The following is a 23492-nucleotide window of genomic DNA, read 5'->3' as shown; positions in this document are numbered from 1 at the left end:
AGTATATGAATGAAAAACAAATGCCTCCCTATCACATTATTTAAAAGTACTGGCCGGGCACGGTGGCTCACGCCTGTAATCCCAGCACTTTGGGAAGCCAAAGAGGGCAGATCACAAGGTCAGGAGATCGAGACCATCCTGGCTAACACAGTGAAACCCTGTCTCTACTGAAAATACAAAAAAATTAGCTGGTCGTGGTGGCAGGCGCCTGTAGTCCAGCTACTCGGGAGGCTGAGGCAGGAGAGTGGTGTGAACCCGGGAGGCAGAGCTTGCAGTGAGCTGAGGTCGCGCCACTGCACTCCAGCCTGGGCGACACAGCGAGACTCCATCTCAAAAAATAAAATAAAATAAAAGTATCATAAAATGCCCATTGTGGTAAACACATTTTCCCTAAGGTATCTGTTAATGTATACCTCCATGCACGCACTAATATATTTACTGATGTTGTGTATTGTTAGTATTTATTCTTTAAACTGAGTATCATTTCTTTAAAACATAAACCAATCTACTTAAAAATGCTTTGCAAAGCAACAAATTAGTGTCCATGTTATACACACATCACCACTCACCCACTCCTCTGTGAAAGATTGCAAGGGTGCCGTCAGCCAGGGCTACTAACACGATTCCCTTCACGTGTCTGCAAACAGGAAAGGGGAGTTCAGAACTCTCCATTCAGGAATACAGAAGGGACCACATGCTACTGAACTAGTTCAGGGCCTCACAAAGGGCCAATCTGTGATGAGTTAAGGAGCTGACACCTGAATATAAATGAACACACCACTTTCTTCACTGTGGATGTCCTGCTATGAAAAAATGTCAGCTGAACTAAATAAACAGTATGAATGGTATCTCAGTTATTTCACTTTCTGGCCCAAGGTTCTCCTCTCATCACAGACAATCTACACAAACTCTAAAGACCAGAGACATGCACCTTGAGTGGAACCAACAGAGTCAGCCCTGTAGGCTCAGAGATAAACTGTCTGATTCTTTTACAGTGAACACATAGAAAAGAACTAGTAAATCAATGCCCCAATCAACATATTCACAAGCCATAAAGAATATTCTAAAACAAACATAAATTAATAGGTATTGGTTATTTCCTGCAGTGCTAAATAAATCGCAGTATGGTGAGGACTCAATCAAGCAAGTTATCCTTTCTACTTTGTTTTCTATTATACAGTTTCATTCTCACTTAACTTCTCTAGTTCCATAAAAAGGGTTAAAAAAACAAACAAATTGGATACTAATTTAGTCGTGAAACATGTATTAGCTTTCAAAGTCTTAAAATCTAGTTTATACCAAAATGCATAGTTTTAACAAGAAGAATTTCCAAAATAAAACTTACACAATACTGAGAATCGAATCTTTAAGTTTAATGGAATGGAGACATTTCCTCCACTGGGCTACAGATGAATGGACATACAAACTGCAAGAACAAAGTCAACACTGGTAAGGCATAGAGAACATCAAGACATTGCATATATCTAACAATGATCGCGAAGTTCATTCAGAAGGAAAGAAGAGTAACATACAAATTTTAGGAAAAGGTGCTGCTGCTTTTGTGCAATGGTCAGAAAAGAAAAATGAGAGTGAGGGTAGGCCTAAGGTAAAGAAATAGGCTGCTGAGCAAAGAAAAACATATGAAGACTGAAAAGCAGGAACTAGTGCAATGCACAGTCAGTTTCACACACTTAGTCCTTGGGCAAAACTCTTTTTTTGAATTGCCTTACTTCTCTATTACACTGATCTATAACTTTTGGATGACAGAGTGGCCCACATAGGGAGTGGCAAACTATGGCCTACAGGCCAGATCCAGTCTGCCACCTGTTTTAATCCAGCCTGCAAGCTAAGAATACTTTTTACATTTTTAAAAGTGTGTGTGTGGGGGGGGAAATCAAGGGTATTTTATGACAGGGGAGATTTATATGAAATTCAAACTACAATGTCCATAATGCTCTACTGGAAGAGAGTTACACTAAGTTTGCCAACTCTTCACTTTATAGTATTGGACTCATATGAAAAAGACATACTACAGGTTGAGTAACCCTTATTTGAAATGCTTGGGATTTCTGACTTTTTCAGATTTTAGAATGTTTACATCATACATAACAGTTGAGTATTCCTAATTCAAAAATCCAAAATGCTCCAATGAGCATTACCTGCCAGTGTCATAACAGTGGTCAAAGAGTTTTAAATTTTGGATTAGAGATGCTCAACAGTAATCTTGCTTAACCTTTGTAAATGCACAATTTTGTAAAACTCTCCACACAACTGGAAAGTGAACAAACCATATAATATTAGTCATCATCATCTGACTTTGCAGATTGTGATTTGTTTTACCTATCTTAGTAAAAAATTCACTAAAAGTTGGGATTGGGCCTTCCTGCAGCCAAAATGTTGGTTTAATCCCCGTTTTCCTGCCCACATTCTAGCCTACATAAATTAAATATTCTCGTCTTTGTGCCGTTCAGGATCTTCTATTTCTGGAGCACCTCGATTTTAAAATTTTACATACCTCTTCTTCCAAGAATATTATAGAAAGGGAACATTCTGTGACAAAGAAACATATGGCTTACTATTCAGAACCAGTGCAAGTCCAGTTTATGTGGTAGTTGCAACATAACATCAAATTGTGTGTATATATAAAATTCTTTGCATTAATCCACACTTTTTGTATTTGTTTACCATATTTTACTTATCTTCCGATTTCAAAAGCAAAAGTAAAACAACATATTCTAATGTTAAAAGTGTTGACACCTACCAGCCATTTTGAGCTCCAAGCCACATAGTTGGTAAAAGACTACTCATTTTCTGGGCTTCTTCTCTCACCAAGTCTTGTTCATTTGGCAGTACTGATATTTGATCTTTATATGCATCTGAGTCATTGCTGGAAAGGGAGGGCAAAAGGAAAGAAATCTGAGTATACTTAACTATCGTTATAGTTTTCAGGGACTGAATACTTCTATATTTAAGTTTGTTCATTTGTTTATTATTTATTTATTTTTTAGAGATAGGGTATCACTCTGTCACCCAGGCTGGAGTACAGTGGCACAATCAGGGCTCACTGCAGCCTTGACCTCTCAGGCTCAAGTGATCTTTCCACCTCAGCCTCCTGAATAACAGGGACTAGAGGCACACACACTATCACACCTGGCTTCAACTTTAAGTCAAAAAAAAAAAAAAAAAAAAGAAACCACCAAAATTCCAGAAAAGCCAAAGTCAAAAGCTTACATCACATATTTCAACAATTGTACCAGAAATAACATTAACAAACTAGGAAGCCCAAGGAGCAGAAAAGATAATAAGACATGGTAATGAAATACAGCAGTTAATATTCAGACAATTACTATGGCTGTCTCTTATTTTGGGTTTTGTCATAGTTTCTTCTCAGGTGAGAGAGAAGGGAGGGATACACATATACAAAAAGGAGGGAGAAATATAAAGAATTACCTAAAATAAATTAATAAACTGAAATATGTTTAATATTCTATCACAAAACCTTTCCTTTGAATTGTCAGGGCATATTTAGTAAAAGATATATAACCAGGCTATCAAATTCAAACATGACTTATTCTTAAATTAATAATTCAGGCCAGGTGCGGTGGCTCACACCTATAATCCCAGCACTTTGGGAGGGTGAGGTGGGCGGATTTCTTGAGGCCAGGAGTTCAAGACCAGCCTAGCCAACATGATGAAACCCCATCTCTACTAAAAATACAAAAATTAGCTGGGTGTGGCAGCACATGCCTGCAATCCCAGCTACTTGGGAGGCTGAGGCAGGAGAATCGCTTGAACCCGGAAGGCGGAGGTTGCAGTGAGTTGATATTGCACTGCTGCACTCCAGCCTGGGTGACAGGGTGAGATTCCATCTCCAAAAAAAAAAAAGAATTAAATGTTAACCCATTTATGCCGGAGGTTGCAAATTTTTTTTGTAAAAAATCAGACCTTAGCGATGACCTTGAGCAGTAGGATATGAATAACTCCCACAAGCTTAGCATTCCAATAATGGACCACTAGGCATAAATGGGTTATTAATTAATCTTTCTTACTTTATACACTAAGAATATTAAACTTTAAAAAGGATCTAGTTTAAAGAGACTCTCATCCAGACGGGATCTAGAAAAGGCAGGAAAGAAAATGAAATAATTCACTAAATGGGCCTAGATTAACCAACCCTTTAACGGAGGAGCCTAAAACAAAACAGTTTTCTTTGGTTTGTTTGTTTTCTGAGACAGAGTCTTGTTCTGTTTCCCAGGCGGCAGTGCAGCGGTGATATCATGGCTCACTGTAGCCTCCAGCTCCCAGGGCTCAAGCAATCCTCCCACCTCAGCCTCCTGAGTAGCTGGGACCACAGGTGCACGCTACCACGCCCAGCGAATCATTAAGTTTTTTGTAGAGATGAGGGTCTCACTATGTTGCTCAGGTTGGTCTTGAACTCCTGGACTCAAGCAATCCTCCTGCTCAGCCTCCCAAAGTGCTGGGATTATAGGCATGAGCCACTGGAACTATCTGAATTGTTTTTTAATAAAATATTTGCATGAAAACTAAATTCAAAAAGGTCATCCACACCCATGTGGGAAACTTGTACAATGGCAGATTTAAACAATGGCCAATTTTGCTGATAACTGGAGTGAAAATTAGAGTAGGGATGGGATTAAAATGACAAGGAATTACTAATAGAATGGAAGACAGTAAGTACAAAAGAAAAAAGAAAAAAACAACAGATCAGAGGAGAAAATGAACAGAAAGATTTTGACTAATATATAGTCACACACCTGGTAAAACCATTTTGGAAAATGATGGACAGCATATACGGTGGTGGTTCCACAAGATTATACTACTATATTTCTACAGTACCTTGCGCATGTTTACATACACAAATACTTACTGTTATGTTCCAATTATCTACAGTATTCAGTACAGTAACATGCTGTACAGATTTCTAGCCTAGGAGCAATGGGCTATACCATATGGCCTAGGTGTGTGATAAGCCATACCATCTAGATTTGTGTAAATGCACTCTATGATGTTCACACAATGATGAAATCACCTAATGACACATTTCTCAGAACATATCCCCATTGTTGACTAATGCATGATTATACTTTTATAGATAAGATTTTTTTTTTAAATTGGAAGGTGTACGGAAGAAATGAGGGGGAATATCCAGCGAGAATGATGGAGCGGGAATACATGAAATTATCACAAGAATAGGTATCTTTTAATCCACCACAGTGACACTAATTAGTGGAAATCTTTTGACTGTTTGAGATTATTTTGGTTCCTTTTATTTGTGCACTTCACCCAGTTGCCTAAGTTGATGACCCATTATTATACCTCGACTGATACACTGGGGAGAGGTCTTCTGGGATCTGAACTCCCAAAGGATCTGTAAAGACATGCTCTGTGTAGACGCCAGTTTGGGAGATGTCCACTGTGTCTTCAGCTGACCCTGCATTCCCTTCTGTAGCTTCAGTTGCTTCTTCTGCTGTTGGAACATTTTCATCAACCTCACTATTTTCTGCTTCCATTTCTACAAAGTAAATAAAACACTATTCCAAGTCTGGGCTTTTCTCCTCCAATTATTTCCCCACACAAACCCCTGTTATAGAATTCCATTCCATCTACCCACTCCTTCACACTGTACCATGAAATTAAGAATTCTTGATTCCATTTAACAGTCATTACAGCATTTTTTTTTTTTTGAGATGGAGTCTTGCTCTGTTGCCCAGGCTGGAGTGCAGCGGCGTCGATCTTGGCTCACTGCAAGCTCCACCTCCCAGGTTCACGCCATTCCCCTGCCTCAGCCTCCCCAGTAGCTGGGACTACAGGCACCCGCCACCACGCCCGGTTAATTTTTTGTATTTTTTAGTACAGACAGGGTTTCACTGTGTTAGCCAGGATGGTCTTGATCTCCTAACCTCATGATCCACCCGCCTTGGCCTCCCAGAGTGCTGGGATTACAGGCGTGAGCCACCACACCCGGCCTACAGTATCTTCTTTCAAGTTCTTTCAACCTTGTTACTTAAGATCTAAATTAAGTCCATAATGAGGCATCTGAGCATAGCCTTAGACTCTGTACAGATGGCAGGTAAAGAGAATGGATATACCTGGTGGTTTATCCATCACTGGAGAAGCACCATTTGTACTAGGGGAAGTGGCAGCTCCCGTCACACCTTCTGCAGAACAACCAACCACTGTGATGCCTCCTAACAGGCTGTCTGTCTCTGCTGAGCTGTTGCTTGTCATACTTCCACATAAAGATGCTTTGTCTACCTGACCAGATTCTGAAAGATCTTCTCCTGCAGGGTAGTCTGTTTCTCGTGCACCTGAAAAATAAATCTTCTTGTAACAGCAAAGTAAACTTCTATAAATAACATTTTTTTTACTAAAACAATTACAGGTTTGAAATGAGAGTTATGCAGGTGAGATGTACAGGTAGTTGAATACAGGTAGCATTAAATTTACATAAACAAATCTTCACAATATGGGAAGGTAACTGAAAAAATTAAGAAAATACTTCTATTAACACAAGTGCAAATAAACATAAAAATGTCAGAAAATAAACTTTTTTTTTTTTTTTTTTTTTTTTTTTGAGACAGAGTCTTACTCTGTCGCCCAGGCTGGAGTACAGTGGCAAGATTCAGCTCACTGCAACTTGGCTTAAGTGATTCTCCTGCCTCAGCCTCCTGAGTAGCTGGGACTACCGGTGTGAGCCACCACGCCTGGCTACTTTTTGTATTTTTGGTAGAGACAGGGTTTCGGTATGTTGGTCAGGCTGGTCTTGAACTCCTGGCCTCAAGGGATCCACCAACCTCAGACAAGTCCTAGGATTACAGGTGCGAGCCACCACGCCTAGCCAGCTTCTGTTCTTAGTGAGCTCCTCAGCAGCCACAGGTTAAAAACAATCTATTATATCTGACAACGTCAGCCAAAAAAAAATTCTTTTAAATCATCAAGACTACTGCTACTACTTGAAGTATAAGCTTCTATCCATTACTGTTAAAAATTAAATACCCCAAGTATATAGGGTGATTAAGATATTAGTAAAACATTAAAAACTAAGCATTTATAATATAAAAATATTTACAATATAAAAATAAATCTCATTTTTTAATTTAGAAAATTGTTTTATTTATATCACACTAAAAACTTTTATTGCAGTAAAAATAATATATATATAAACAAAATTTGCCACTTTAACCATTTAAAAGTGTACAATTCAGTGGCACTAATATTTACAATATTGGCATTAATATTTATAACTTTGTGTAGCCATCACCATTATTTTTTTTTTTTGGCGACAGAGTTTCACTCTTGTTGCCCAGGCTGGTGTGCAATGGTACAGTCTCAGCTCACTGCAACCTCTGCCTCCCAGGTTCAAGCAATTCTCCTGCCTCAGCCTCCCAAGTAGCTGCGATTACAAGCGCCTGCCACTGCACCTGGCTAATTTTTGTATTTTTAGTAGAAACGGGGTTTTACCATGTTGGCCAGGCTGGTCTCGAACTCCTGACCTCACGTGATCCGCCCACCTCAGCCTCCCAAAGTGTCTGGATTACAGGCGTAAGCCACCATGGCAGGCCTTTTTTTTTTTTTTTTAAACACAGGGTCTTACTCCCATTGCCCAGGTGGGTGTGTAGTGGTGCAATCGTAGCTCATTGCAGTCTTGACCTCCCTGGCTCAAGTTATCCTCCCACCTCATTTTTTGATTTTTTGTGGAAATGAGGTCTCACTATATTGCCCAGACTGGTCTCGAACTTCTGGGCTCAAGTGATCGTCCCACCTTGGCCTCTGAAAGTGCTGGGATTATGAGTGTGAACCTCCATGGCCGGCCTATTTCTAAAGCTTTTCCATCACCTCACACAGAAACTCTTATGTTTTTATGAATGTGCCTATTCTAGATATCTCATATAAGCGGAATCATATAATATCTGTCCTTTTGTGTCCGACTTATTTCCTTTGGCATAGTGTTTCCAAGGTTCATCTGTGTTATAACATGTGTCAGAACTTCTACCTAGAGGATAATGTATTGTACTCTTAAAAATTTGTTAAGAGGGCTGGGCATCCCAATACTTCGGGAGGCCAAGGCAGGCAGATCACTTGAGCCCAGGAGTTCCAGACCAGCCTGGGCAACATGGTGAAACCCTGCCTACAAAAAGTACAAACAACTTAGCCAGGTGTGGTAGTGTGCGCCTGTGGTCCCAGCTACTTGGGAGGCTGAGCTGGGAGAATCACATGAGCCTGGAAGGTCATGGCTGCAATGAGTTGTGACTGCACCACTGCAATCCAGCCTGGGCAACAGAGTGAGGCCCTGTCTCAAAAAAACAAAAACAAAAATGTGTTAAGAGGGTAGATCTCAGGCTGGGTTCAGTGGCTCATGCCTGTAATCCCAGTACTTCGGGAGGACGAAGCGGGTGGATCACCTGAGGTCAGGAGTTCAAGACTAACCTGACTGCCGGGGGTGGTGGGTCACGCCTGTAATCTCAGCACTTTGGGAGACCAAGGCGGGCAGATCACGAGGTCTAGGAGTTCGAGACCAACCTGGCCAATATGGTGACACCCCATTTCTACCAAAAATACAAAAATTAGCCGGGTGTAGTGGCTCGTGCCTGTAGTCCCAGCTACTTGGGAGGCTAAGGCAAAAGAACCACTTGAACCCAGGAGGTAGAGGTTGCAGTAAGCTGAGACAGTGCCACTGCACTCCAGTGTGAGTGACAGAGTAAGACTCCATCTCAAAAAAAAAAAAAAAAAAAAGACTAGCCTGACCAACATGGTAAAACCCCGTCTCTAGTAAAAATGCAAACAGTTAGCCGGGCGTGGTGGCAGGTGCCTGTAATTCCAGCTACTCGGGAGGCTGAGGCAGGAGAATCACTTGAACCTGGAAGGTGGAGGTTGCAGTGAGCCGAGATCATGCCATTGCACTCCAGCCTGGGTGACAGAGTAAGACTCTGTCTCAAAAAAAAAAAAAAAAAGTAGATCTCATATTAAGTATTCCACAATAAAATATAAAAAAGAACTTCATTCCTTTTTATGGCTGAATAATATTCCAACATATGGATATATCACATACACTTCTTTAATTTTTAAACTAATGTTTTAACATCACATAATGTTTAATCCAAAACTTTAGAAGACCTTTCCTTATTAATTAATCCAAACAGTCCTCTGGCTCCCAGTTATTTTCTCATATTCCCATTGTTTTATTTTCTTCACAGTATTTTTCACTACCTGAAAATATCTTCTTTATTCAATGGTTTCCAGTTTGTTTTTTAATCTTCCCTAACTAGAACATAAGCTTCATGACAGCAAGGTACAGAACTGCATCTTCAGCTGCTACATCAGTGCCCAGCAGGTAGGTGGATGGAGGGGAGGGCAGAGGAACGCATGACTCACTCTTACCTGGCACACTTGCAATGCACAGAACATGAGAGTTGCAAACAGTGAAACTGTCTAGGATGTTGCCAGGTTGAACAGCATCAATAATAAGAACTTTTGTAGCCGAATGAGTGCTGGTACAGATCCAAACAAGACTGGATAATTCTTCTTGATTTTTTAACTCCTTCTGCTGTTCCTGTATAGGCAAAGGAGGAAAAATGTTTAAAACAATATGTATGTACAAATATTCATAAGGTGGTGCTGTTACAGTAAAAGGCAATACTATTTCAAATTTATTTCCAGATTATTTGGAAGGGTAAAAATACAACCACTGATGTGGTTTGGCTGCATCCCTACCCAAAACTCAACTTGAATTGTATCTCCCCGAATTCCCACATGTTGTGAGAGGGACCCAGGGGGAGGTAACTTAATCATGGGGGCCAGTCTTTCCCATGCTAGAATCGTGATAGTGAATAAGTCTCACGAGATCTGATGGGTTTATTAGGGGTTTTCACTTTTGCTTCTTCCTCATTTTCTCTTGCTGCCACCATGTAAGAAGTGCCTTTCATCTCCTGTCATGATTCTGAGGCCTCCCCAGAGGTTACCTATGTAAGCCCAATTAAACCTCTTTTTTCCTTCCCAGTCTCGGGTATGTGTTTATCAGCAGTGTGAATACAGACTAATACAACCACCTATCAATATTAATTAGTAGATGAAAAACTAGCAGGCTGGCACAGTGGCTCACGTCTGTAATCCCAGCATTTTGGGAGGCTGAGGTGGGAGGACTGCTTGAGGCCAGGAGTTTGAGACTAGCCTGGTCAACATAGTGAAACCCTCGTCTCTACAAAAAATAAAATTAGCCAGGTGTGGTGGTGTGGGTGTGTAGTCCCAGCTACTTGGGTGGCTGAAGTGGACAGATCACTTGAGTCCAGGAGGTTAACACTGCAGTGAGCCATGATCATGCCACTGCACTCCAGCCTATGTGATAGAGCGAGACTCTGTCTCTAAACAGCAACACAAAACTAACAGGTAAAGCAGAACAATGATAAAATGTTCCATTATCTTGATCACTGTAGTGATTACATAGGTGTACACGTGTCAAAACTCTGACCTATACCCATTTCAAGTGCACACTTTATTGCATGTAAATTATACCTCAATAAAATTGATTTTAAAAGGGTGCTGAGGGACAGTAAGCCAGGGCATAGTAATCCCAATTAGAAGCTGGACCCAGAGGCAAATTTTGGATGAAAGAGTTAAACTCATAGTCTCATAAACCAGGTCAAATGTTAGTACACACACTTACCTTAAGTTCCTGATCTAACTTATCTAAACTACTCTGAGAGGCACTTCGCTGTTTACTGCCTTCTGTATCCAAACCAGCAACATCCTTGTAAAATACACTTGCTCCAACAACAGAACCACCATCTCTGGTCTTCCCACCAGATAAATTGACTCCAACAGCACACCACAGCTTCTCAGGTGAAAAAGAAAACAATATTAAGTCTAGAAATGTTTAGAATTTTCATGTTTTCTTAAAATAACTAATGGTTGTAAATACAGGTCTCTAATATAACCTAATATTATAAAATGAACAATAACCTCACCATAGAAGTAATACTTATACTTTTTTGGTTTTAGAAAAAAAACTACCCAGAGTTTAGAAAACATCTCCTTTTAATTCACAATGAACTTACCTTCATTGATGTATCTTTTTCATCCAGAGGTCTGAGATAGACAGGCACAGGTAAATTTTTCATCTTATTTTCACCTTGACCATTGGTTACCTAATAATGGTGGAAGGAGGAGCAAAAAAGGTACATTAGTAAGCCTCATCAAAAGTGAACTTCTTACAGATCCACTGAGACATGAGCAAGCACTGCTGTTATTTACTCCTTGAAATCAAGTTCAGGTTTTTTGTTTTTTTGTTTTTTTGAGACAGGGTCGCTCTACTGCCCAGGCTAGAGTGCAGTGGCTTGATCATGGCTCACTGCAGCCTCAATCTGTTGGGCTTAAGCGGTCCCCTCCCACCTCAGCCTCCAAGGTAGCTGGGACTACAGGCACAGGCCACCACACCCAGCTAATTTTTTAAATTTTTTGTAGAGACGAGGTCGTGCTATGTTGCCTAGGCTGGTCTCAAACTCCCTGAGCTCAAGCCATCCTCCACCTTGGCCTCCCAAAGTGTTAGGATTATAGGCATGAGCCAATAACAGGCACCATGAGCCAATGACAGGCATCAGCCAATTTTGCCATTCTTATTTGAAAAACAGAAAAATCAATTTAAGCAATTCAATAAACAGGATATAATGGGAGCTCAAAAAGAGACTCTAATTCACTCATATGCGCACACGTGCACACGCATATGTGTTTGTACATGAACATGTGAGTCTTTTGGGGTAGGAATTATGGAGTAGACAGATAAAGTTCCTGAAGACCTGAACTTAATTTTAAATGAACAGTTTGAAAAGTTCCATGCCAATAATTTTTTCAGCAATGATGTTGGTTTTTTAAAAAATGAAATCTTCAAATATTAAACCAGAATTGCTCTGGTTACAGCAGAGCGGGTACCTCAAACTCCATGCACTTAGCCACCCTTTATTGACTCCTCCCCTCCTCACAGACTCAGAGCATTTCATTTGAGTTCTACAGCTCTAGAAAACAGCCTGAAAACCACCACCCTCCATGCTTAAATGTGTGCCCAGTCCATGCGGCTGAGATGAGCAGGGCTGGGATGCGTACAGTGAATCCTTCATGCCCAGGCACACTCAACTCGCCCTCTTCTTTCCTGCTGGATGCTCTTACCACATGTGCATATTACCTGTTTGTACTTCTGAGGCAGACTCCAGCCAAAAGCCTGCACTCTACCGTCTTCCTTCTGAACATGTGCTTTTACCTGACGATACTGCTCTCTCTTTTGCTCTCTGCGTGAGGCTAAACTAGCTTCAGTTCTAAAAGGAAAAAAGATTTTCCTAATTACATGAATACATTTAATTACGTTTATCCCCAGTTTTATCTCTCCTCTGTCACTAAAACAGCAAAAACAACAAAAATTTACATGATTTCAAATTAGTTTATTTCAACTATAACAGCTCCTTAAAAAGTGTTATAATAGGCCGGGCACGGTGGCTCATGCCTGTAATCCCAACACTTTGGGAGGCTGAGGAGGGCAGATAGCCTGAGGTCAGGAGTTCGAGAGCAGCCTGGCCAACATGGTAAAACCCCGTCTCTGCTAAAAATACAAAAATTAGCCAGGCACGGTAGTGCGGACCTATAATCCCAGCTACTCGGGAGGCTGAGGCAGGAGAATCATTTGAACCCAGTGGAGGTTGCAGTGAGCCAAGATGGTGCCACTGCACTCCAGCCTGGGGGACAAGAGCAAAACTCCATCTCAAAAAACAAACAAACAAACAAACAAAGTGTTATACTAAAGCTGGTATTTTTAAGTTTGTGCAGTGAATTCAGTGCCTAAGCTTTAACAGGTTACCAAGCAGCTTTGTTACATTAAATTGAATCATCAGCCACCAAATTTATATCAGGTTTCAGATGCTGGCCATATGAAAGGGGAAAATTCTTAAGTATGTTTGGCTTTTTTGTTGTTGTTGTTCATTCAACAAATATTTACTGAGAATATCCTAATGCCAGAAAACGTGCTAGAAGTGATTTAAAACTTCAGTAAATCAGTATCTGCTTAGGAAGATTGATATAGGTTAGATTTTTAGAACCCATTAACTTGTTTCAGAAGATAAAAATGCAAACTGATTTGGTAAACTTTGGAGTTATAAGGTAAAATATTATTAAAATGATTTTGAAAATAATTTGCCATTATTTTGGCCATTTAAATTTTCATAAGATGAGTTGCTATGTATATATAGCACAGTTAACATATCTACCTATATGCCAGATACTTTACAGATAACTGTATAATTGGATCCAATCACCTTTGAGATAGGTTATCAGATTAATTTTACAGACAGAGAAACTGGGGGCTCTGAAAGGTTAATTTGCCCAAGTGTTTGTACCTAATGAGTAGTAAAGTCAGGATGGAAAACCAAGTCCTCTGACACCAACAGAAATGTTCAAACATTTAGGATAAAGGCTCATTTATCTCTAAAGGCCATTCACATTTCTATTAATAGGTATTTATCAATGTTGTCATACCAGCAAAAATGAGGCATTTAAAAAAAATCCTTCTCTTTTATAAAAACTGAAAAGCAATTTTCATAAAAACTTTTGACTACAAGTAATTTACTTAAAGACAGCCAAGTTACAGAATGATTTTTTTTTTTTTTTAAGATGGAATCTCACTCTGTCACCCAGGCTAGAGCAATGGCATGATCTCGGCTCACTGCAACCCCGCCTTCTGGGTTCAAGCGATTCTTCTGCCTCAGCCTCCCAAGTAGCTGGGATTACAGCCACACACCACCACGCCCAGCTAATTTTTGTATTTTTAGTAGAGACGGGGTTTCACCATATTGGCCAGACTGGTCTCGAACTCCTGACCTTGTGATCTGCCCACCTCGGCCTCCCAAAGTGCTGGGATTACAGGTGTGAGCCACCGTGCCCGGCCCAGAAATGATTTTCTTATAGATTTACCTGAATCCTTAGAGCTGATAAGGGGCCAAAAATATTCTGAACCACTAACTTAATTTAGAATATAATGATTAATTTGGAAAAGACTTACTCTTCACTAAGGAAATCAAAGGCTTTGGACTTATCCCCAGGGAGCTGAGATAAGGTGCTGCTTCTTTTCTTGACGGACGGAGTAACATGAGACGTGGGTGCATTGTACTTCAGATTAACAGGTGGTTCAGGCTTCTTAGTCGTGTTACTTGAGGAGCTGAAAAGTCGGCTGAAACTAAAAGAAGAAAGTATGTCTGTGTGTCACATGTACTATGAGAAACAATTCTTGGTTTTCCACAAACTTTAATGTTGAAGAAAATTTCAGAGTATTTTTACAAGACAATGAGTTAGAAATTGGCAAAAACAGTTTTTGTAGTCATACGCTGCAGCCTTAGCAGTAACTCGTAGCCAAACTCAGACATTCAGTGAAGAGAAACTATTGCTTAGAATGGCGGGTGCCTGTTCTTTAACTAGCAATTTGTATAATGAAAGCAAGAAGCTCTTAAATAGAGGAAACTTCTCCTACTGAATAAATATATTTTGGTTTTTTTGCTAGCTCCTACTTGGTGCAAGGTAAGAGCAATTGTTAAACAGCAAGGTTATGGCTGTGTGATGTGATATAAAATGGTTTTTTTGCTAACTCCTACTTGGTGCAAGGTAAGAGCGATTGTTAAACCGCAAGATTATGGCTGTGTGATGTGAATGGAAGCTTAGTATGCCAGTTCTAAAAACAGCTTATTATAATCAAGTACTGGAACACATATTACCATGTTAACACACATTTTATACATTTTCTGATTAAGCTCAATTTAAATAACTACTTTTGGGTCTATTTCTTTTTTAATTGACACTTCCATTAAATAGCAGATTCACCAAAAAAGGGTAAGTTTTAATCACAGTAAACACATAGTACTTCTAGCACAAACATAACTCAAGCTCAATACATACGCAATATTACTCAAACCCTATAAGCACTAAATTTCTCATCTTCACTTTGTAAAGTTTCTTACAATCACAAAACCAGCCAATCAGAAACTTATTTAACGGGGATCCAGGTCATTTTCAAGTCTCTAAATAATTCCCCATTATTTAAATTTGGCAGAGGATTGCAACAAATGCACAATCAACATGATGCAGCTTACGATATCATATTTTTTGTCCTTGAGAAGAGCCTTACCGAGTTGGCACACTATATATTTAAAAAAAAAAAAAAAAAAAAAAAGTTCAGTTTAGCTACTTAACCATTACCCCTAGTTTAAAAAAAAAAATGAAGGAAAGAAAATGGACATAAAATCATTCTTGGAAATAAATTTTGACTGTAATTTTCTTGTCTCATGTGCTGTCTAACATCTTTGTTTTTCAATACTTACAACTGCCAAATGCTTGACCTTTTTTTTTCCTGCATGGCTGGATTTTCTCGTGATGCCCTACATTCAAAAAGAAACATTTATCAGTGAGGTATTCTACCTTTCTTTCTGAAGAACAAGAGACCCAAGAAGTTCATGGGATACACAGAGAGGAGTCAACAATTAAGTTCAATAAATACTGTAGTTACTTTGACCTACCATGTGTCAGTCAATCTGCTAAAGATTGACTTTAATTCTACTAAAAAAAAAAAAAATCATCCCTCCCTCAAAGAGCTTAGTCTACCGACAGAGGATTGTAATATGTGCTAGACAGATAGCCAACATGCCTGAATGATATTTAAAATTTTTTACTGAAAAGATACCCTCTAACTTTCCCTTTTATTAAAATGTTGCCTTGTAAATTCCCATCTTTACATAAAAGTCTCTATCATCTATACTCGGAGCTCTCACAAAATAGCTTGAAACTTTGGCGTCCTGAGGGGTCATTTTTCACAAGACTAAAACTTTTCCATCACTGGAAAGATGACCACAGCAGGCAAGAGGATAAACTGGATTGACAGGTGATTCAACAAAATTTCAGAAAATAAGATATTCCAAATTGATTTATGAGGTGGTAGGGATTCTGCCATCATAATCAGAGCTCTCTTTTCACTACTTTTTTGTTATGAACTAAATTAAAAACATTCTTTACTTCAGTGAAGTAGTTAAAAGTAAGCTACTATTTCCTTTAATTTGTTGACTACCACTTGGCTGCTAGAGTTAAAAACAGCAATGGAAAGTGAAGTTCGGGTGGGCACAGTGGCTCACACCTGTAATCCCAGCACTTTGGGAGGCTGAGGCAGGCGGATCACTTGAGGTCAAAAGTTCGAGACCAGCCTGACCAACATGGTGAAACCCTGTCTCTACTAAAAAATACAAAAATTAGCTGGGCACCTGGAAAAAATTAGCGCACACCTGGAAACCCAGCTACCAGGGAGGCTGAGGCAGAACTGCTTGAACCCAGGGGGTGGAGGTTGCAGTGAGCCGAGATCACACTTCTGCACTCCAGCCTGGGCACAGAGCAAGACTCCATCGCAAGACTCCATCTCAATAAATGAATAAATAAATAAATAAATAAATAAGGTCCACTTTCAGTTTTTTGAATATTTACTTATTATTTATTCGATATCCACTAAATACTGCACTTAAGAACATACACTTTCTAGTGGGTTAGTTTCCTTGTCTAATAAATATAGATTAGAATACTGATCTTCCTTACGGGCAGTTATAAGCAATTACAATTACAGCAAATTGTAAAATGATATGTTAAAACACTTGATTCTAATATAACATTGGTAAAGGGTACATAAACTGTGAAATAAATGATGTAATCCTAAAGAAGTAAAAGTTGGCAATTAGAGAATGTGTTCATAAACTTGAAAACAACATGTCAATGCATACTATTATTGGTAAATCTGATATGACAATCCAAACTCAAAAATATGGGTAAATTAGGGGGCAGCTCATTTACAAACTTTTCAGTTCTTTCTAAATTAAAGAAACACTATTACTGAGACTACGACCATTAGATGGCAGCATTGGGTGAGATTTAAGAGCCATCTGACTGAAAGATACCAATGGAAGGGTGTACTTGACGTGAACAGTTAGAAAACTGAGAGAAAGAAATCAAGCAAGAGTATTTTACAGAAAGACACTGAGTCAAAATAATTTATTTTCCTGTGTTGCATATGAAATTGTGATCTTTTCCTGACATTACTGGGGAAGTAGTATTGATTTCTATACTTGAAAAATGACCATCATTCCTAAGTAATAATAATTGCCTTTTAGAGGTCGTAGTAACATCCTCCAAGATCCCTTACTGGCCCAAAAAGCACCTCCTTCGATCACATTCTGTTGCTAATTCTGAGTGTTACTTTAAAAAGTCTCTCCTAGTAAACAGAGAAAGGGGTTTGGATCTTACAGGGCAGGACTTAAGTTCCACATGAAGGAATATTCAAACCTACAAAATAATAGTAGGAAAATAATGGAGTGCTTGTCATACAAACCGAATCATCTCTGTCCATCGAACAGCTTCCTGAAGCTCCATCAATCTCTCTTTATACTGGTTTCGCTCCATGAGAACACGGGCCATTTCTACTCTAGTAAACCGTTTCCTCTGGGCTGTGGGAATATCACTCTATAATGACAAGAAAATGACATATCATTCTGGAAGCTTATAAATGTCTCGGTGTTCATCTCAGAGTTATGCAAAATCTTTCAGTTTTTAAGCATTACTTAATTTTTAATCTAGTAGATCATTTAAAGAAAAATGGCCTTATAAAAACAAAATCAACAAAGACTTTTTTAAAAAAATATATATTTTTTGAGACAGGGCCTTGATCTGTTGCTCACCCTGAAGTGCAGTGGTGAAATCATAGCTCACTGCAGCCTCGAACTTCTGGGTTAAAGCAATCTGCCCACCCCAGCCTCCTGAGTAGCTTGGACTACAGGTACATGCCAACACGCCTGACTAATTTTTAAATTTTTTTGTAGAGACAGGGTCTCGTTATGTTGCCCAGGCTCATCTTGAAATACTGGACTCTAGTGGTGCTCCTGCCTCAGCTTCTCAAAGTGTTGGGACTACAGGTGTAAGCCACTGTGCCCAGCCAACAAAGAGATTTAAATAATCACTCATGACTACAAAGATAAAAGGCAGCAATTTCTGAATATATACACAGATATTTGAACATATTATAAAGAAATCATAAAGAGTAGTGTAGGTCTGTTCTCATGGTTCTTAAAAATATATAAAAAATAAAGCTAAAAAATAAAAAGAATAGTAGGGGGCTGGACGCAGTGACTCACGCCTGTAGTCGCGGCACTTTGGGAGTCTGAGGTGGGTACCATGAGCTTAGTTTGAGACCAGCCTGGGCAACATAGTAAAACCCTGTAGCCAGGAGTGGTGGCACACACCTGTAGTCCCAGCTACTTGGGAAGCTGAGGTAGGAGGATTGCTTCAGCTGGGAGGTCAAGGCTGCAGTGAGCCATGACCATACCACTGCAGTCCAACCTGGGCAAGAGAGTGCAATCCTGTCTTTAAAAAACAAAACAACAACAACAACAACAACAACAACAAAAAAACAGTAGGGCCAGGCACGATGGTCCACGCCTATAATCCTAGCACTTTGGGAGTATCACTTTGAGCCCAGGAATTTGAGACCAGCCTTGGCAATGTGGTGTGAGATCCCATCTCTACAGAAAATAAAAAATTAGCCACGTATGGGGTGGCGCACAACTTTGGTCCCAGCTACTCAGGAGGCTGAAGTTAAAAAAAAAAAAAAGCATAGAATTGCTTGAGGCCAAGAGTTCAAGACCAGCCTAGGCAACACAGTGAGACCCTGGCTCTACAAAAAATAAAATTAAATTAATAGCCAGGTGGGGTGGCATGCACCTGTAGTTCCAGCTACTTGGGAGGCGGAGGCAGGAGGATCACTTGAGCCCAGGAGTTCAAGGCTGTGGTGGGATGATTGCCACTGTACTTCTCCAGCCTGGAGGAGTGACAGAGCGAGACTCTGTCTCTAAAAAATAGTAATAATACTAAAATAAAAATAAAGGATAGTGCAGATTTTAAACTAAAACCAAAATTGTTATCTACATAGATTTAATACACTATTGTAAGTTTCACCTAAAAATGTTGCTCTACCATTATTTTAATTCATGCTCTGTAACAATCATCAATCAGAAAATAGTTGTAAGTTAGTTCCATTTATCTCAAATTACCAAACCACATACTCACCCAAGACCAGCATTAAGGGTAAACTTATTACCTAGTTACCAAGGTACTCAACTATAAGAGTCGCTAAAATACCAACATAAATGCAAACAGATGGAGACAATTGTATTAGCCAGAATTACTCTTAGACAGAGTATGTGAATATAGGGTAAGCACAGGGGTAAGACCTCAAGGGAACATGGCTCAAGTCAACGTCCTATAGGCTTTCATTATCCACATTGTGGATCAAAGCTGAAAGGTTTGGGACATAAGAAAGACACTAAGCTTAGCCCTTAGCAGTCCTCCTCCTTTGTTGTTCTGTTATACAACCTGGGCCTCTCCTTTCAATAAAGTTAAACAACAAATGATAAAGATCTTAAGTTTATAACACAGCAAGCCCACTAGTAGGTATGTACTCTGGAAAGGCTACTGCTCCTGCCCACCTGGAGACTTGTACTGTAATGTTTGTAACAATAGCATTGTAAAAAGCTGAGACAAACTAAATATTCCTTAACAGGAAAATAAATACATAAATTGTGACTATTCATTCAATGGGATATCATAAAGTAGTGAATATGAATGATAACTACAGCACTGTACTACATGGATGAATCTCAAAAACATGCCACTGAGGAAAAGAATCTGGTCTCCAAGACTAAATATAGTGTGAAACACAAAAAAGGAAAAATTAAACCATATATACATATGTGATATGATAAAATTTTTTTTTGAAGTTAAGCAAATGATAAATATAGGATAGCAGCTTTCTCTGCAGGGGAGGAACACAGAATAGTTCAACGTCTAGTAATATTCTAATTATCAGATTGGGTGGTAGGTTCACAATGTTAATTTATTATGATTCATAACCTGCATGTCTTACATGTTTTTGTGTGTATCATTACATAAGATACTAAAAAACAGAGACTGAATGGGCACCAAGTGATCATTCTGTCCAAAACAACCACATAATCTTTGGTCTGACCTTTGACCTGCAAACATTTGTTATAAGAATGATTATGAGGCTGGGCTGGGTGGCTCACACCTGTAATCCCAGCACTTTGGGAGGCTGACCGGGGTGGATTACCTAAAGTCAGGAATTAGAGACCAGCCTGGCCAACAAGGCAAAATCCTACCTTTACTAAGAATACAAAAAATTAGCCAAATTAGACTTGTAGTCCCAGCTCCTCAGGAGGCTGAGGCACAAGAATGGCTTGAACCTGGGAGGTGGAAGTTGTAGTGAGCTGAGATCGCAGCACTGCACTCCAGCCTCGGTGACAGACTGAGACTCTGTCTCAAAAAAAAAAGACTAGGGGTATGCTAAGGATATTAGCAAGAAGCTCATATTTATTCTTCTGTACTTATGTTCACAACAATATGAACTAATTGACTAGTACTAAAGTTCTAGACTTCATCTTTTTAATACTGTTAAATAATTTTTATTATTAAGCTTTCATATTTCTAAATCAAAATTTGAAACGAAACAACAATAACAACAACCAAAAACCCCAAAATGTCCCAGTTGGTCCTCAAACTTGAACATGCAAATACAGGTAAGAGCACAGAGGCACAGAGGGAAAATGAGCACACTGCATGGAGCTAGAAAGCTCAGCATCTGGATACCATGCAGAAGCATGAGCTATCCTATTCATGACCATAAACATGTTTCCTGACTTTTAAAAATCTTTATAGTATTATATCCAAAGCTTACTTAGGAAGATCTTCCCGAAACACCAAAACATGGTAAGGTAAGAAAAAAAGTCCAAAATTGTAAACCTACATCATCGTCATCTTTTGCTTTTTGCCTTGCATCTTCAGCTTCTGCCCGAGCTCTAGTGGGGAAAAAACAAAACAAAACATGTTATTTGAATTGAGCTCATCTTTTCAAAAAAATAAGAGTAGGTCAACAATTTTAACTACCACTAAAGGATTATTTTTCTTTTCCCAAACAGGGTATTTAGCCACCTTCATTTGGTGGAGTATCATCATATCATAGTATTGTTCAGAAATAAACAGGTATTAAAGAAAGTGGGATAAAAAAATAATGTTTTACATTTCCTTATTATCAAAACAAAGATGTTTGAACAGTCTCTAACTCTTTTTGCATCATTACAGACATAAAAAATAACAATATTTAGGCCGGGTGCAGTGGCTCACGCCTGTAATCCCAGCACTTTGGGAGGCCGAGGCAGGTGGATCACCTGAGGTCAGGAGTTCAAGACCAGCTTGGCCAACATGGCGAAACCCTGTCTCTACTAACAGTACAAAAATTAGCTGTGTGTGGTGGCAGGCACCTATAATCCCAGCTACTCAGAAGTCTGAGGCAAGAGAATCGCTTGAACTCGGGAGGCAGAGGTTGCAGTGAGCCAAGGCTTTGCCACTTCACTCCAGCCTGGGCAACAGGAGTGAGACTCCATCTCAAAAAAACAAAAAACAAAAAACAAAAGACAATAATATTTAGATGACAGGCTAGCAACGGGAGGGGCCTGCTCACAGCAGAGGCAATGGGCTGGGGCACTTTGTCCTCTCCCAGGCAGCTCTTGGCCTTCCAGGCTTGAGTGGACAGAAGGTCTCAGTCTCAGGGTTACATCTGTAACCCTTTGTGGCATAACTGGCAAAGAGTTTGGTTTAGAACAACACAGTTAAAACTTACTTCCTAAGCTCTTCCTCCAATTCTCTGTTCTTTTCCTCTAGTTTCAGTTTGGCTTGCTTCACAGCCTCCAATTCCCCTTGCAGCACATCTTTCTCACAGGTCAGTTCATCCACTTTTGCTATCAAATCATTCTTCACTATGTTCAAAGCATTTCTAAGAAACACATATTTCAAGTGCATCATTACAAATAAATATTCTTTCCATCTTTCAGCTATTCCTTTGTAGACTAAACTGTACAACCATAGACAATAATAATTTAATACTTCAAGACATTCTACCCGATGTTGTTTGTAGATAAATGCAAAAAGAACACAAAGCAACAGTCTAAGGTTTTACTCATTTATCAAATGAATAAAACAAGACAGACCATCAATTACTAAAAAGTGAGAAGATTAAATTTTAAAAATAGCATTCAAAAGGTTACTATTGTTAATAATTCCTCAGAATATATTACCCAATCAATAAAGTAAAATTATTTCTTGATGTTACCTTTAATAAATAATGAGAAAACAGTTTAAACTGGAAAGTTAAGACAGTCTACGCTGAAGAAAAAAACCTGAGATCCAGTTCCTTTGGGTATAGTGGGCATAGGACCTTATTATAACTGCATTCTGTCTTGGATATACACAGATGTTCCAAAGTTGCTCTGACACAGCAAACTGACAAAGGAACCCAGTCAGCTTTTCCACATGACTGGGGATCTGTCCCATTAAATGTGTCTGAGGGCTTAAGACTCCACAAATTGCACCCAAGAATGCACAGCTATGGAAGACAGCTCTGAAGAGGAAGGCTGAGTATACATGAAAATATTTGTGTGGAAATAAAAGAAACCCCAGGAGAAGAGATAAGAAAACAGACAAATGTTAAGGGAGGGAGCAAAAAAAGTGTAAAACCAGGACAAATTTAGAAGATTAAGAAAAAGGCATGGATACTTATAGAGTGAAAAGGAGATGACAATCTGTGTTTCTACCAAAAAACAGGGCAAGGGAACATATCTAACAGGGCAGTGTAGGTCCCAACATTAGGGGTGTGTGTGTGTGTGTGTGTGTGTGTGTGTGTGTGCGCACACACTCAGAGTTGGGGAACGAGATGGGACAGGGAGATTCCATTAGTATTATGTTAAAACGATGAAGTGTCATTGACTTGGACAAGAAGAAAATTCTTTATCTTCTGTTAAAATTTCACATATACTTACTTGGTTTCCAACAGTTGTGTATTTTCTAATATAAGATTCTCAACTTCCCGACCCATTCCTATCAAACGAAAAAAGATAAAGACTTTGAAAATAAATGCATCAATAATTATATACATTTAAAATATAAGCTATAGTCACAAGTTTTATTTTAGAAATTTTATCTGTCCTTTATTAATTTTATTTTGTCTATAATTTCATTTGATGGACCTACTTTAATAGATTATAAAATTATAAATAATTATTCATTACGAACAAGGCTAAAGATTTTGTTGGCCTATTTCTTTTTTAAATGTGAATCAGCTTGCTAGGGAATGAGGCCAATTTTCAATATCTGTTAGTCTATATGTCTCACAGATAATATTTCAAAAGGATCAAGACTTTTCTGCCAAATATTTTAATATTCCAACATTACATAGGGTAAAAAAGAACAGCTTTAATATGGATCGAAATTGTTTCTAAATCACATCTGACCTTGTAGGCTTTTGCCTAAAAATTAGACCTTATTAATAGAGAACAGGCAAAAACAAGGCTAAA

The 23492-nt window shown here is 39.0% G+C and overlaps 1 protein-coding gene across 9 annotated transcripts in view; it reads right to left on the bottom strand.

The window, feature by feature from the left end:
- Positions 1 to 23492, bottom strand: part of SPAG9 (sperm associated antigen 9) — a 155517-nt gene that overhangs the window by 18732 nt on the left and 113293 nt on the right. For all 9 annotated transcript variants that reach the window (XM_031010865.3, XM_031010861.3, XM_031010864.3 and 6 more), the window contains 15 exons: positions 22959 to 23016; positions 21764 to 21916; positions 20891 to 20942; positions 17408 to 17538; positions 15366 to 15422; positions 14057 to 14230; positions 12194 to 12323; positions 11073 to 11162; positions 10682 to 10849; positions 9400 to 9571; positions 6111 to 6329; positions 5338 to 5533; positions 2762 to 2887; positions 1346 to 1426; positions 570 to 637 (listed from right to left, as the gene is read on the bottom strand). In XM_031010865.3, coding sequence (XP_030866725.1) covers positions 570 to 637; positions 1346 to 1426; positions 2762 to 2887; positions 5338 to 5533; positions 6111 to 6329; positions 9400 to 9571; positions 10682 to 10849; positions 11073 to 11162; positions 12194 to 12323; positions 14057 to 14230; positions 15366 to 15422; positions 17408 to 17538; positions 20891 to 20942; positions 21764 to 21916; positions 22959 to 23016 — 1875 coding nt within the window. The remainder of the gene's footprint in view (positions 1 to 569; positions 638 to 1345; positions 1427 to 2761; positions 2888 to 5337; positions 5534 to 6110; positions 6330 to 9399; positions 9572 to 10681; positions 10850 to 11072; positions 11163 to 12193; positions 12324 to 14056; positions 14231 to 15365; positions 15423 to 17407; positions 17539 to 20890; positions 20943 to 21763; positions 21917 to 22958; positions 23017 to 23492) is intronic.

The sequence above is a fragment of the Gorilla gorilla genome, chromosome 4 (genome assembly GCF_029281585.2).
Source record: "Gorilla gorilla gorilla isolate KB3781 chromosome 4, NHGRI_mGorGor1-v2.1_pri, whole genome shotgun sequence".
In the NCBI taxonomy this organism is placed as follows: Eukaryota; Metazoa; Chordata; class Mammalia; order Primates; family Hominidae; genus Gorilla; species Gorilla gorilla.
The sequence above is the reverse complement of the archived record's forward strand: the minus strand, read 5'-3'. Positions and strand labels throughout refer to the sequence as shown.